Source organism: Crocodylus siamensis, chromosome 2 (genome assembly GCF_052110815.1).
Source record: "Crocodylus siamensis isolate JL-2025a chromosome 2, ASM5211081v1, whole genome shotgun sequence".
NCBI classification, from domain to species: Eukaryota; Metazoa; Chordata; order Crocodylia; family Crocodylidae; genus Crocodylus; species Crocodylus siamensis.
In genome coordinates this window covers 234793077-234808033 of record NC_143396.1, presented here as the reverse complement: position 1 = coordinate 234808033, position 14957 = coordinate 234793077, and the positions used below count along the sequence as shown (strand labels likewise).

The 14957-nt window shown below is 51.9% G+C and overlaps 1 protein-coding gene across 1 annotated transcript in view; it reads right to left on the bottom strand.

Annotated features, from left to right (window-relative positions):
* Positions 1-14957, bottom strand: part of LOC149871918 (uncharacterized) — a 101493-nt gene that overhangs the window by 84654 nt on the left and 1882 nt on the right. The window contains exon 3 of the mRNA XM_090034649.1: positions 12147-12218. Coding sequence (XP_089890775.1) covers positions 12147-12218 — 72 coding nt within the window. The remainder of the gene's footprint in view (positions 1-12146; positions 12219-14957) is intronic.

The window sequence follows — 14957 nt, the reverse complement described above, 5'->3', positions numbered from 1 at the left end:
GCGGGGAAGGCCGGCCGTGTAAAACCCGCCCGGCGGGAGACTTAAGTACGGTGGTTGGGATAACCCCAGACTATAGGAGCCAGCGGCACCAGGGGGACTAGGTGCCACGGGGACACCGGTGAGGGTCCGGCCGGGGGAGAGACCCCCCCCTCTCCCGCCGGACTGGGAGTCTAACAAGGGAGCCCCTCACGGAGGCTCAACCCGGAGGACCGGGCGAGGGTGTAGGGGAGGAGGAGCCCTCAGGACCCCTGGACCTTGGAGGTACTGTACCCCACGTGGACCGCCAGCTTCCCGGCAAGGGTGAACCCCCATATTTTCCATCAAGTCGTGGCAGGCGAGAGCGGCGAAGCGGGACGGTCCAACGCGTACCCCTCCTCTCCAGGGGACATCCGGGGATCGGGGTCCCACGGTACGTGGCACCCCCCCACCCCCTTACAACTGGTGCATTGGCCGGGAACCGAACCCGGCCTAGCTCGGAGAGCACTACAACACCATGGAGCTCCCTACGAGCGCGGATGTGACGCAGCAGACGCTGCATCTGATGGCCCAGCTGCTGCAGCAGCACCAGCAGACTGCTTTAAGACAAGCGAGTGTGCAGGAGCATTTGCTCCAACAGCAGCAGACGCGGGCTGGCCCGTATAGCGGGGATATGAACATGCCCCGCATGAATCGGGAAGACGACGCAGAGGCATTCATAGAAACCTTTGAGAGAGCGGCTCTCGCCGCAGGCATAGACCGGATGAAATGGGCCAGTAGGCTCGGAGTCCTGCTAACCAGCCCGGCCCAGGCAGCCTACCGAGCCCTGACCCGCGCCGAAGCCAGTGACTATGAGCGGGTGAAGGCTGAGATTCTACAACGCCTCGACATCACCCCGGAAAAGCACCGACAGGCTTTCCGAGGAAACAAGACTAAGGACCAAAAGAGCCCCAAGATGTTGTGGCACAGCCTTAAAGACGAAATGATGAAGTGGCTGCGGCCAGCGGAGACCACGAAAGAAGAAATATGTGATCAGGTTCTGCTGGAGCAGTTCCTGATGGACCTGGAAGACGACACCCAACAGTGGGTGAGGTGTCACGGCCCCACAACCTCCCTTCAGGCTCTCCAGCTGGCGGAGCAGTATACCGCAGCCCAGGTGGGGCGGCGCCCGGGCCGGGGAAAACCGAGGGCTGAAGACTTCCCCCGAAAGGGCAGGGGAAGTAAGGCGGAGAAGGCCCCAGGGAACCCCGGTGTTAGTTGCTTCCGCTGCGGCGGCAGGGGGCACCTTGCCCGGTCCTGCCCGACCGAAGTCGAGTACCCCCCTGGAAAGGGGGCCCCGCTCCCCAGAGGCAACAGCGGAGCAGGGGAATATACTCGGGAGGAACCCATGGACTGTGGGGTCGGCGGCAGGGAAGACCATTTTCCCAGGCCCCTGCCGCTAGTAAAGGCCTGGGTGGGGCAGCGACCGCTCATGGCCGTAATTGACACCGGATGCGCACAGACCCTAGTCAGGCCATCGCTGGTGGAATGGAGGCGCGCCCCGCGGTGCGCAGGGATCCACCTAGTCTGCCTGCACAATCAGAGGACACACTTCGAGTGGCGGATCCTAGAGGTCCGGCTGCATGGAGTTTCGAGACGCCTGCCCGTGGGGTTGAAGGAGGATATTTTGCACCCCATGATCGTGGGAAGGGACTGGCCAGAGATATACGAGGTGCTGGCCGCTCTCCAGCCTCGAAAGGAACCCCCACAAGGCCTAGCCGGGGAAGAACCTGAACCGCCTTGGCCGGGCGAGCTGGAGGGCCTGGCGAACAGTTACCAGTTCCGGGAGGCGCAGGAGGAGGACGCGGAGCTGAGACCCTTCCATGAAGAGGCACTTCAACGGGAGCGGCAACCGGTAAGCCCCACGGCGAATCGGGGACAGGGCCCTCGGGTCGAGTTAAGACAGGGCCTGCTTTACCGGGTTAAGTCCGACCCCCGGACAGGGCGGGAGGGAAGCCAACTTTTAATCCCCTGCCGCTACCGCACGCCCTTATTACAACTAGCCCAGGGGAACCCAATGGGAGGCCATTTGGGAAAAAGGAAAACAGAGGCCAGGCTGATACGCTGGTGCTTCTGGCCCCATCTATACGAGGATGTGGAGCGGTTTTGTAAAGAATGTCGTCACTGCCAGTTAGTGAGCCCCCACAAACCCCCGCGTGCCCCCCTTCAAGTGATGCCCGTTATACGGGAGCCATTCACTCGAGTGGCACTCGACGTGGTGGGGCCTCTACCACGAAGCACCGCTGGTCACCGGTTCTTACTGGTGCTTATCGATTACGCCACCCGGTTCCCGGAGGCGATTCCCTTACGGACAGTGACGGGCTCCAAGGTGGCCGAGGAGCTTATGAAGTGGGTTGCCCGCTTCGGGATCCCGCGAGAAATTGTGACTGACCAGGGAAAGAACTTTATGTCGGCTGTAATGGCAGCCATGTGCAAGGTGCTCCACGTCACTCACCTAAAAACGTCAATTTATCATCCCCAAACGAATGGCTTGGTCGAGCGTTTCAACGCGACACTGAAAGGGATGCTCCGGCACTGCACACAGGAAGATCCAGCCAGGTGGGATTTGTTGGTACCACCCTTGCTGTTCGCAGTGCGGGATGCCCCACAGGCCTCCACAGGCTACTCCCCTTTCAGCTTGGTCTTTGGGCACCAACCCCGAAGTTTGTTGGACATCCTAAGGGAGAGCTGGGAAAGCGGCGCACGAGGGGGTCGCCAGGTGGCAGAATACGCACAAGAACTGCAAGACAGACTCCACCAGGCCCAGCGAGCAGCCCACGACAACCTCAAACAGGCCCAGAGACAGCAAAAGGACCGATACGACCAGGGAACCCGGCAGAGAGAGTTACAGTCCGGACAGAAGGTGTTGGTGATGCTGCCCAGCTCTCATAGTAAGTTCGAGACGCGGTGGCAGGGGCCGGCCCGGGTCGTTAGACGAACCGGCCCGGTCAATTATGAGGTCCGAAGGGAAGGCCATCCGAGGGCGTCCCAGGTCTTACACATCAACCTACTGAAGGAGTGGCAGGAGCCGCACGGGCTCCTTTTAGAAATGGACCGAGAGCCGGTGGATGGGGAGTGTCAAGAAGGGGAGACTGGGCCGAAGACCCGGGACGGGGGACCACTTGGGGAAGAGACGTCCCTGTCTCCTTCCCAACAGAAAGAGTTACAACAGCTAGTCGTAGAGTTTGGGGATGTGTTTTCAGAGACCCCAGGGAGGGCTAGAGGCATGGAGCATAAGATTCTGACGCCCCCGGGCCAGATTGCCAGGGAAAAGTGGCGGCGCATTCCTTTTTTTCGGCGCCAACCGATTAGAGAGGAGCTTAATGGCATGCTGGCCCAAGGCATCATCACGCCTTCCCGCAGCCCCTGGCAAAGCCCGTTGGTGGCGGTGACGAAGCCGGACGGCAGCTTAAGGCTGTGCGTTGACTTCCGAAAAGTGAACGCCATCACCCAGTTTGACGCATTCCCCATGCCTCAGATAAGTGAGCTGGTGGAACGTATCGGGCAAGCCAATTACATCTCCACACTGGATTTAGCAAAGGGGTATTGGCAGATTCCCCTGCGAAGGGAGGATCAACCTAAGACAGCCTTTGGGACCCCCTGGGGCCTCTATGAATTCAAACGGATGCTGTTCGGGTTGAATGGGGCCGCCGCAACCTTCCAAAGGTTAATCGATTGGATACTAGCACCCCACCAGGAATATGCCGCCGCCTACCTCGATGACATCGTGATCTTTACCAAGACGTGGGAGCAACATCTCCAGGCCCTGCGACAGGTCTTGCAAGAGCTACGAGGTAAGGGCCTGACGGCCAACCCAAAGAAATGTGCTCTTGGAAAGTCCGAGACCAAATATCTCGGCTTCCAAGTAGGCAAAGGGCTGGTAAGACCTTTACGGGATAAGGTGGCGGCACTGCGGGACTACGAGGCACTGGCAACCAAGCGGCAGATGCGAGTCTTTTTGGGGCTCGCCAGCTATTACCGGCGGTTCATTCCCCGGTTTGCGGAACTGGCGGATCCGCTAGTAGACACCACCAAGGGGAAGGAACCACCACGCATCAGTTGGACCCCAGAGAGACGCAAGGCGTTCCATGAGCTCCGACAAGCCTTGTGCCGAGGAGCGGTACTCCATACCCCTAACTTTAACGCCCCCTTTATTCTACAGACGGATGCCTCAGCGTACGCCCTGGGAGCGGTCCTCTCCCAGGAAGTGGAGGGAGTCGAGCGCCCCGTAGCATTCGCCAGTCGCCGTTTGAACGAGCACGAACAGAGGTACTCTACAATTGAACGGGAGTGTCTCGCCATCCGCTGGGGTATAGACTATTTTCGGTACTACCTATTGGGCCGAGAATTCCGGTTAATAACTGATCACGCCCCGCTACGGTGGCTCAACTCGGCTAAAACCGAGAATGCCCGGATAATGAGGTGGGCCCTGGCGCTCCAGCCATATCAGTTTAAAATCGGGTATAAGCCCGGCCGTAGCAACACCGTGGCAGACTTTTTGTCCCGGTGGGGAGAGATAGAGAAACCCCACGAGCCCTCGATACCGCCCCGGGCGGACGGAGAGAAGCCCTCGGGGGGCGAATATCCCACAGAAAGGGGACCGCCTAGCGGCGTCTCGAGGGGTGGGGTGTGTGAGGGGGCCAGGACCCCGCGGGGCCCAGCCCGAGAGAAGAGCCCCGGAGTTCCACCCCGTTTCCGGGTCCGGACCCGGAAGCCCGGCGGGGAACTTAATGTTTCCCGGAACCTGAACCGCGCCGGCGCGGGACCGGCGCGGGAACATAAAAGGGAAACGCTTACCCGCAGAGGAAGACGGAGGCTCCAGTCGGAGCCTACTCCAGGAGCCGCGGAGCCGGGACCTGCAGAGCCGGGCGCGAAGGAGCCAGGAGCGGCGGAGCCACGTGCGGCGAGGCCGGGAGCCACGAGGCGGGAGTCGGCGGCAGCGGAGCCGGGAGCCGCGGATCCGGAGACGGTGAGTCAGGGAGCGGCGGAGCCGGGAGCCCCGCAGCGGGGGCCGGCGGCGGCGTTCCGGAGGGCGGTGAAGCCCCACACGGCCCCAGAGGGCCCTGCAACACAGGGCACTGCGGAACCAGCGACTGCAGGACTCTGCGACGACCCGAAGGTAACACAGGCCCCGGCGGCCGCCGGGCTGAGGGCAACCGGGAAGGGGGCCACCAACGGGGGAACCCTTCTACAGCGACTTCGGGACACGTGGTCGCGGAAGACGACCCGCGGGCGGGGAAGGCCGGCCGAGTAAAACCCGCCCGGCGGGAGACTTAAGTACGGTGGTTGGGATAACCCCAGACTATAGGAGCCAGCGGCACCAGGGGGACTAGGTGCCACGGGGACACCGGTGAGGGTCCGGCCAGGAGAGAGACCCCCCCTCTCCCGCCGGACTGGGACTCTAACAAGGGAGCCCCTCACGGAGGCTCAACCCGGAGGACCGGGCGAGGGTGTAGGGGAGGAGGAGCCCTCAGGACCCCTGGACCTTGGAGGTACTGTACCCCACGTGGACCGCCAGCTTCCCGGCAAGGGTGAACCCCCATATTTTCCATCAAGTCGTGGCAGGCGAGAGCGGCGAAGCGGGACGGTCCAACGCGTACCCCTCCTCTCCAGGGGACATCCGGGGATCGGGGTCCCACGGTACGTGGCACCCCCCCACCCCCTTACAGACATCAATCCAGAAAGGTATCGGCAAGCATTCCGGATAAGAAAGAAGAACAAAGATAGATCTCCCTGGATCTTGCTTCAACATTTGGCAGACCTGTTAGAAAAGTGATTGAAACCACAAGATGTGTCCAAAGTAGAATTATGCGACTAGATTTTAGATCTGGATGAGAGTACGCAAAGGTGGGTGCATTGCCACTGTCCAGTCTTCAGCAGATGCTCTAGTGCCACCAGCAAGTTCTTAACAAGTTGGCAGGGACCATTTGAAATAATTAGGTGAGTGAGTCCCATAGATTATGAAATACTCAGTCCAGGATTCAAAAAAGAAAAACAAATCTTTCACGTCAATCTATTAAAACCATGGAACAAACCTGAGGGCCTATTGGCAACCCCACTGGGAGAGCAGACAGAGGTTAGATCGGAGCCAACAGGGGCACAAAGCCCTAATAAGCAAGTAAGTTTGGGGGCCCAACTGAACATAACACACAAAGAACAATTAAAACTCTTAGTAGAAGAGTTCTGCGATGTGCTTAATGAAAACCCAGACCACATCTGGGGAATAAGTCACAGTATTGTTACACCTGAAAGAGAGGTGGTGAGAAAGAAGTGGAGAAGGAGTCCTTACCATCAATATGAACTAATCAAGACAGAGATAGATAAGATGTTGGCCCAGGGAGTAATGACTGAATCATGTAGCCCTTGGCGGAGCCCACTGGTAGTGGTGCCCAAACAAGATGGCACTTTGTGATTATGTGTACATTTCAGGAAATTGAATGCGATTTCAAAGTTCGATGCTTTTCCCATGGCCCAAATAAGTGAGATGTTAGCGAGAGTTGGACGTGCAAAATTCATATCCACTTTAGATCTGACCAAAGGTTACTGGCAAATTCCCATGAGGAGGGAGCATCAAGCAAAAACAGCTTTTGGTACCCCTTGGGGGTTGTATGAATTTAAACATATGCTGTTCAGATTCCATGGGGCTGCAGCAACATTTCAAAGGCTAATTGACTGGGTCTTAGCCCCACACCAAAGATATGCTGCTGTGTACATAGACAATATCATAATCTGTACCAATGAATGGGAAGAGCATTTAGAGGCACTTTGAGTGGTACTTCAAGAGTTGCGGTTACCCGGCCTTATGGCAAACCCAGGAAAGTGTGCACTAGGCAAAGCCAAAACAAAATATCTCAGTTAAATGGTAGGCCACAGCTGTATCCGTTCTTTGATGGACAAGACAGAGGCTATGCAAAACTACTTGCCACCCCAAACAAGGAAACAAATGCGAACTCTCCTCGGATTGGCCAGTTACTATCGCTGGTTTATTCCACACTTTGCTGAGGTAATAGCCCCATTAACTGACTTATTGAAAGGATGGGGCAATGGTCCCTTAAAGTGGGATGTGGAACATCTGAAAGCCTTCCACAAAATCCAACGGCAAGCTTTAAACTAGGCTCATCAGGGGAAGGGGAAGACAAGGGCAGAGGAAGCCTTGGACCACTAAACCAAGCATCACCCACAAGAGCAGCCTAGCCTAGACCAACAACAAGTGGAACAAATACCCAGGTAAGCAACAGGGGCTGGAGTAGTACTGAGATTAGGGGGCCAGTTCATGCATCTTCAAATGCCTCTACACTAATGTTTGTGGGGAACAAGCAGAAGGAACTCACCCTCCTGCTAGCTAACACCAACCCAGACATAGTAAGAGGCAAGGGAGTTAGTGAAACCGTCACACACATCAACAGAGTTTCAGCAGGGGTGCTGACATCAAAATTAGGTCCTAAGAGCTTTGGAGATGCTTAATAACTTGGGCAAATTCTGATCTCGATTACTGCAGTGCCTTTTTGGAGTAATCCCAGTGGTTTCTTTGCAGTTACTCCAGGTCCACACTGACATAAAAGCAGAATTTGGTCCTATAAAAAACTAGAACTCTTGATTCCAAAATGATACCTTTTATTAGACCACTTGGGAAATCACAAGAAAATTTCCTTTTCTGCAAGCTTTCAGGATCAAAGTCCCCTCACCAGGCTCTGGGAAAAGTATAGATGGTACAAGATGGTAAAAAGTCCCCATAGGTAGGAAATAAACTTCATTTTTTCACAGAGGGAGCTGAAGATGGAAAGCCATCCCTCTGGATCCCTGACAGTGTCTTTGTCTAGCTCTTTGATGTGTAGATCAGGTAGAATTCCTTCCCTGGAGGTGTCAGATGGCAGGGAGGGAAGTAAAACGTTTTTCTTGTTGTCCTGCAATGAAGTTTAAAATCCAAAATCAGCTAAGGTTCAGCATCTTTCATGTTTCAAGAGTATACTTGGTAGCCATGTTCATCAGAGACAAGAAGACATACAAAAAACTAGAACTCTTGGTCCCAAAATGATACCTTTTATTAGACCAACTGGAAAACTGCAAGAAAATTGTCCTTTTCTTTTTTTGAATTTTTGAATTTTGAATTTTTGAATTCCTTTTTTCTGAATGTGTTCCTATTTATGTAAGAGATTTATTAGCAGGGAGCCCAAGTTACGAAGTTTGATTCTGAGTTTGAATATTTTTCCAACTCGGAGCAAGTTTGGGTTTCCAGTTTGGCCCCACTTCAATTTAAAAGAGCTCAGAACAAAAGCTTTTTGGAATGACACTTCATTGATGGTACATGACTTCCACAGTTCACTTTAGCAGAGAGCCAAGGGGAATATTATGATGCCAGACTAAGCATATGCACATACATTTTAGGGTGAAGTAAAGGATTGGGATTGGGGAGTTATTCTTCATTTCAGAGATGGCTAGTTTCCAGAAGCCTGCCTTGTCTGCTTGTTTCACTTAAAAATACTTGAGGTTATTCACTGACATTTTAAATTTAACCTCAGCCTAACGGACCTCCATGTGTAAAAAGTAAAGGAGCCTAATCAACTCATTCTTTCACATAAGTGTATTTACATATGTGAGCAGTCCTTTTCACGTCACTGGAACTGCTTGCCTAAAAAAAGTTACTAGGATGTCCAATGCCTTCCTGGACTGAACCTCACAAAATACACAACTGTCCATTACCAGATGAATACCAAATTCTTCCAGCATTCAGTCAGGTTTTTTCTCCATGTCTCACGTATTATGTTTTTCCTGTCAGGAATCTATCCTTTGACTTCTTATCTAGAGGGATTTCAGGTTTTTCCTTTGACTCATTATATCATAAAAAGATCTTCAGACTATATACTCACCCTCTTAAATTAAAAGGACTAACAATCATTTTGGCTTTACACTAATATATACAATTGCATAGCTAGCTCATTCCTTTAGACAAGAGTTTCCCCAAGGCATTTCCTGGAATAATCTCTAGGGAATCAATACTTAATATATTAGCCAGTCAGGCAGTCTGATGTGTTTTATGCAATTTAGTTTAGAATCCAGCTCAATCACTTCTGAAGGCTGCCAAGTGCACCCCAATCCTTCCCGACTACATATGCAATGTGCTGACGATATTCTTTTTCTTTTACCTCTCTTAGCAAGCACATTTCAATTACAGAAAGGCTAAGAAATCCATAATAAGTATTTTAAGCATTTCTACAGTTTGGACAATATTGATTCAAAGCAGCTTGGGACACACAGAGGCCTTTTATGCTTTTAGTCACATAGGGTGTATCTACACATGCGCTTTACTACAGAGTTGATTAATTAGTTCTACAGTAAAGCGTCACCATCTGTGACAGTTAAAAATTATGTCTGTGTGATAAAGGTGCTTGCTGAAGGCTCTATGAAGATTAAACCAAGTGTTTTTCTGTCATTTGTTCAGATATTAAGCTATGTGTTATTGTTAAGAACCTAATTAAAGTAAAAAATGTAGTGAGGCCTAGTATGTAATAAGGCCTAGTAAATTTAGCAAAGCCTTGTAAAAGTAAGCTTTGTGGCATAGTTAAAATTAACCTTATCAAAAGAATGCACAACTTGTACTGCTATTAGTCAGTCCTAAGGACAGTTAAAATAAAGAAAATCTAAATAGCTGTAAGTTATCAGCATAGCTCAGAATTTATAAATTGGCTGGCACATCCGGAAATCATTTAAAAAAAAAAAAAGATGCAGCTGTATAAAAGAAACTCCTAATTTAAGATTAGCTGCTGACCTGGATCAGTGGTCCTGTGGATCTCAAGGATCCCAAGAACTGAATACCAAGGTCCTTCCCGGTACCTGTCAGACAGAGCTGATCAGTGATGCCTAACTTCGCTGAGCTTTGCAAAAGAAAGATTTGTTGTACATCAGGCATCAAAAGGAACTGCGAATAAGTTGCCAATGCAAATTATTATTGTCTGTCTGTTTTCTTATCTGTGCATAGTTGTGTTTTTGTTAAGTCAATAAACCTCTCTTACCTTTCTACCCCCAACCATACTCTCAGTCCCAAACCCTCTGCAGGCAGCTAAAACAACCACCTACACATGTGCTGGTATTAGGACACCGTAGATTAATTAACCATGCCCTCAGATAGTACTGCTGGGGACAGTACTATCTTAGGACTCAGTTACTTACTGCGCCAAAGAGCACATGCAGATGGTGACTGTGGCTGGCTGGGTCACAAAGCTGCAAAAGTACAGGGGCTACCTGCTGCTTAGCCCCAGAATTTAGTACCTTTGTGCCCCAGCCAGCCCCTCCCTGGAGCCCAGGGCTGACTCCCCAAGACCCTGCCAGCCCAGGGCTGTTCACCCTGGCTCACATAGTTTCATAGTTTCATAGTAGCTAGAGTCGGAAGGGACCTAGGTAGATCATCTAGTCCGACCCCCTGCCTTGGCAGGAAAGAGCACCGGGGTCAGATGACCCCGGCAAGGTGCTCATCTAACTTCCTTTTAAAAATCCCCAGGCTAGGAGCCTGCACCACTTCACGCTGCTATGGTCCTGTGCTCAGTGTCTGCATGCACACCCTGGATCGCAGCAGTTTGAGCATCTACATATGCCATTAAGGTGATGTGAAAAACTCTGCCGCAAGTTGTGCAGGAGTTTATCATTGTAGCAGGGCACTAAGTTGCCTGCTATTTGCAGTGTAGGAATGGCCACCCAGGTGCCAGTTGCCAGGGCAACCAGGGGAAGCAAGTAGCCAACACCGGCGTGGTCAGCTGACAGGAAAGGGACAGGGTCTGGCTCTTATATAAACCAGAGGCAGAGGCCAGGGGGGCCCCTGCCTGCGACCAAAGGAGAAGGAGCTCCGCCCTGAGTGAAGAAAGGGAAAAGCCTGAATGTGGGTGCAGCTGGTGACACAGGTGAGAGAGGGAGCACTTGTGGTGTGGCTCAGAGAATGTTTTAGCCATGAGGCCTGAATTTAAGTTATAATGCAGAGGCTTGTGTTTTGTGTTTGTTGTTTATACCGGAGGACCGGGTGAGGCTATAAGAGGACGGAGAAGGCCTCATAGGGGAACCATGACAGTGTGGGAGCCCCAGCTTGGGCAGCAAGAAGCCACAGCGAGTGGGCAGCCAGAAGGCCCAGCAAGGCAAGCGGGCCGCCAGAAGGCCCAGCGAGCCAAGCGGGCTGCCAGAAGCCCCAGAGAGAGAGAAGGCAAGAGAGACAGACTAACTACCGGTCCATCAGCGAGGCTTGGGGCATGGTAAAGGGGTGGTTGGAGCCACGTATAGCCCATTGAGGCGGGGGTGTACCTGAACACCCCATACTGAACACTGGTCCTGTATACCGCAGGAACCATAGCCAAGAGGACAAAGAGCAGCTTCTCTATGATTTACATTAAAGATGTGGCAGGCGAGATTCTGAGGGTGCTTGGAGCACGATTTGCATGGTACAGAGAGGGGACCTAGGCGCAGCACGGAGACCCTGGGACTTCCATCCTGCTATAATCACATTGATGTAATGGCATGTGTTGTGTAGATGCACCCAGAGTATATATATTATAAAATAATTCTACTTTTTAACCATTAATGCTCCCCAAACCCTTAAATATAGATTAAGGCAGATCTTCAGCTGATGTACATTTGTTATACGTTATAGCTTCACTGAATTTAGATGATGACCTTCTTGGCCACATCCAAATGAGTGGACCACATACCACACATTCAGGTGTTCTCCATGTTGCAAGGGAGCAGCATGGAGTGAGTTTTGACCCCTGGATATTTTTTGACCCCTGGACATCCAGGGCTCAAAAAAACCTGCAGGAAAAAAAAGCAGAGAGGCAGCCCAAAGGATTGCCACTGCTGCAGCCCTGGGAGGTCCCCAAGTAAGGCTGCTGGGGCCAGCCCAGTGCTGGCCCCAGTGTCTCCTATCCCACCTAGGGTAACTTGCTGTCCACCAGAGTGCACATGGCACAGGGTCTCTCCTGGGGACAGCTAGTGGCAGCACAAGATGCACCACCACTAGTCGTCCCTGGAAAACCAAATGTCCATGCACATCTAGACGTGGCCCTTGTGTCTGTTTCTGTACAAATCCTCCACTGAGTGACAAGGATTTCTTAAAATAAATGCAAGAGGGTTTATTTTCCAATCATAGTACTTACATCCATGAGGTGGGAAATCTCTTCCTCAGTTCCTGCTCCTTTTGCAATGTCAAATGTTCTACCTTTTCCTTCCTATAAAGAGAATCTAGTTATAGACTATTGTGCTGATGCAGGAACAAAAAAGAACATAATTCACTACAGCAAGGGTGTCAAATATATGGCCTGCAGACCATTATCTGGCCGAAGGAGCTGTTCAATGTGGCAAGCCAGGGAATTTGGAGATGTGGCTAATGACAGGTAAATCCTGGCATAGAATCTGTGGCCCTGTTGGACATGCCCCTCAGTGGCCAGAGTGCATGCCAGCACTGCCCTGCCCACTCTGCTGAAGCTTGGGACCACCTCTACTTGACTTATCCCATTTGCTTAGTGAATGCTTTGCTTGCAGCTGCTTGCCCTGCCACTGTGGTTTGTCCCATCTCCACTGTGGCAAGTACCTGCTTGGCTCATGGCTGCTTTCCCCACCACCTCTGCTGCTGGGCCTGCCACCACCACCACTGCCTCCATTGCTTCCGCTTGCCCCATGGATAAGGCCTGCAAGGACCCCCCTGGTCCAGATGTGACCCAGGGCATGGAATGAGCTTGATGTTCCTGCAGTATTTTTATGGGCCAAAGTAACCTGCATTGTATATTGGAACATATTGGCAGGAAGAGGAAGAAAAGGGGGCTGTTTTGTGTTTTTATTCTTGAATAAATCAGAATAGCTTGTTTCAGCTTAATTTAAACTATTACAAATGATCTGCTTTGGGCTGTTTCCCAGGTCTAAGCATGGGAGATTTCATTCCAAAATGAATACAGGAAAGTTCTGAGTTCCTGAAACAGGGGGGAAGGGGAAGCGATTAAAGCTGAAGTTAGGCAGAAGGCAGGGCAGGGTGACACCTAACTGGTTGAGACAGCCCTAAAGTTTCACTTCTTCAGATGCTGTGAAAAGACTTGCAGAAAGCAGGGATACTAAACAGAAGGGAATTTAAATACAAAGGATAGGGGGAGGGGGCACTACTGAGAAAAGAGAAGGTGAGTTGAAGAGGTCAGTAAGGATAAATAAAGCAGTTAACCCATTGAAGGGTGTGGCAGGGTACTGTTTACACCTGCCACTTTAAGACCTAAGCCAAACAGCCAGCAGGTGCCTGATCACAGCAGTCATTTTAGATTCAGGGCTGCCTATATAAGCAGAGCATTTTGCTGCTAGCAGGCCAAAAAGCAACATTGCTGGGCTGCAGGGCTGCTGGTATCATTTTGGAGGTAATGGCAGGAGCTGCAGGGGATGGCTAGGAGGCTCCTTGGTCCTGGGCATGACCTAAAACTGCACCCTGCTGGGAGTGGGTGGCCTGGTGGGGCTCTCAGTGGTGCGGGAGCCCCCAGGAAATGCCAGGCCAGTGATCACCCCGGTGAAAGGCAGGTTGGAGCACCTTAACCCCAGTTCCCACAACTGGGTAAGTCACCCGTTAGTAGGGTCCAGAGGGCAGACCCCAGAGAGAGAGTGGGGCTGGAGGTACAGAGATCTGATGTAGAGTACCCTCGAGTGGTCAATGCTGGGGCCAGGACAAGACTGGTCAAAAGGGCCAGGGGTCCACTGTGCGGGATGCCCAGAGCTGAAGGCCTGGGGTTCCCAACTGGCCTTGGAGGCGAGGCCAGAGCCTGTGTGGTCAAAGGTCCTGGGGGGACCATGCCCAAAAGGGGAAATAGTTTCAGGGAGCGAGGCAGCCCTGAATGAGGGCAGGTTAGGCCGCCTGAATGGAGGGGATTTTAGAGGGGTCCTGATTGGAGGATTCTGGGGCCCAGTGTGGAGCTGGTGAGAGTAACATCTGTGGATGCCATTTGCAAGCCTTGGGCTGTGGTGTAGGGGAGAAACAGGGTCGCAGCTAGTGCCCCCTGGCATCAGGGCAAGAAATGGACAGCTTCCTGCCTAATTAAGACAACAAGGCATGGCAGGCAAGGAGGCGGGCAGCTGGCCCAGAAACAGGTGGGTGGGCCAAAGGCAAATTAGCTCTGAGAAAGCCCCCTGTTACAAGGGGTTATAAGAGATAGAACTGCATCTTCCTGTTTGCTCTAGCAGGCACTGATTGCTCCCACTGCCTCAGCGATGTCATACAAAGACACTGGCCTATTGAATGAATAGGTCCTAAAGAATTTATTAAAAACAGCAGTTGAGGAGTAAATGTGGCGGGGTTGGGGTTTTTTTGTAGGGTCCAGAGGGTTTTTAATCTAAAACATATGGTCCAGGGAATTCATTTCTATAAAGATAAAACATCTTCATCAAGAAATGTCCATTATGAAAAGCTGCTCTTTCCCAACAGAAAATCAGGTTTCAAAGTGAATTTGTATTTGTGCATCCCAATACCTGAGGTATGGTCTGATATATCAGTTAACAGGGAAAGGAAGCATGTTTTAGGGCTGGGTTGGAATTTCAATTTGGTTTGAATAACACTTTTCTTTACTGATGCCCAATCTGCAACCTGTGTTCACTGCCTACTCCATACACTCCATGATGGATTCACTACCCACCCCGTGCTCCTCTGCTGCCTTCATCTAACATGAGTTCTGCAGGACACACATTACACTTACGTCACTCACCCTTCTCCCACAGGCTGGACACAGGTACTTACCTATACACTCACACTGCCAAGCACAAAGACACTACTCGCACACAATGCTCACATGCTACCCAAGCCCATTACACACGTTACACTGGATCCAGGAAGGACGCACTGGTGTACCCCCCACGCCGCTACTTTGCTTCTTGCCCCACCCAAAGTTTCAAACCAAGTCCCTGGCAGGGCAGCGGCTTTTCTAGTCAGGCTTTGCTGAGGGGGT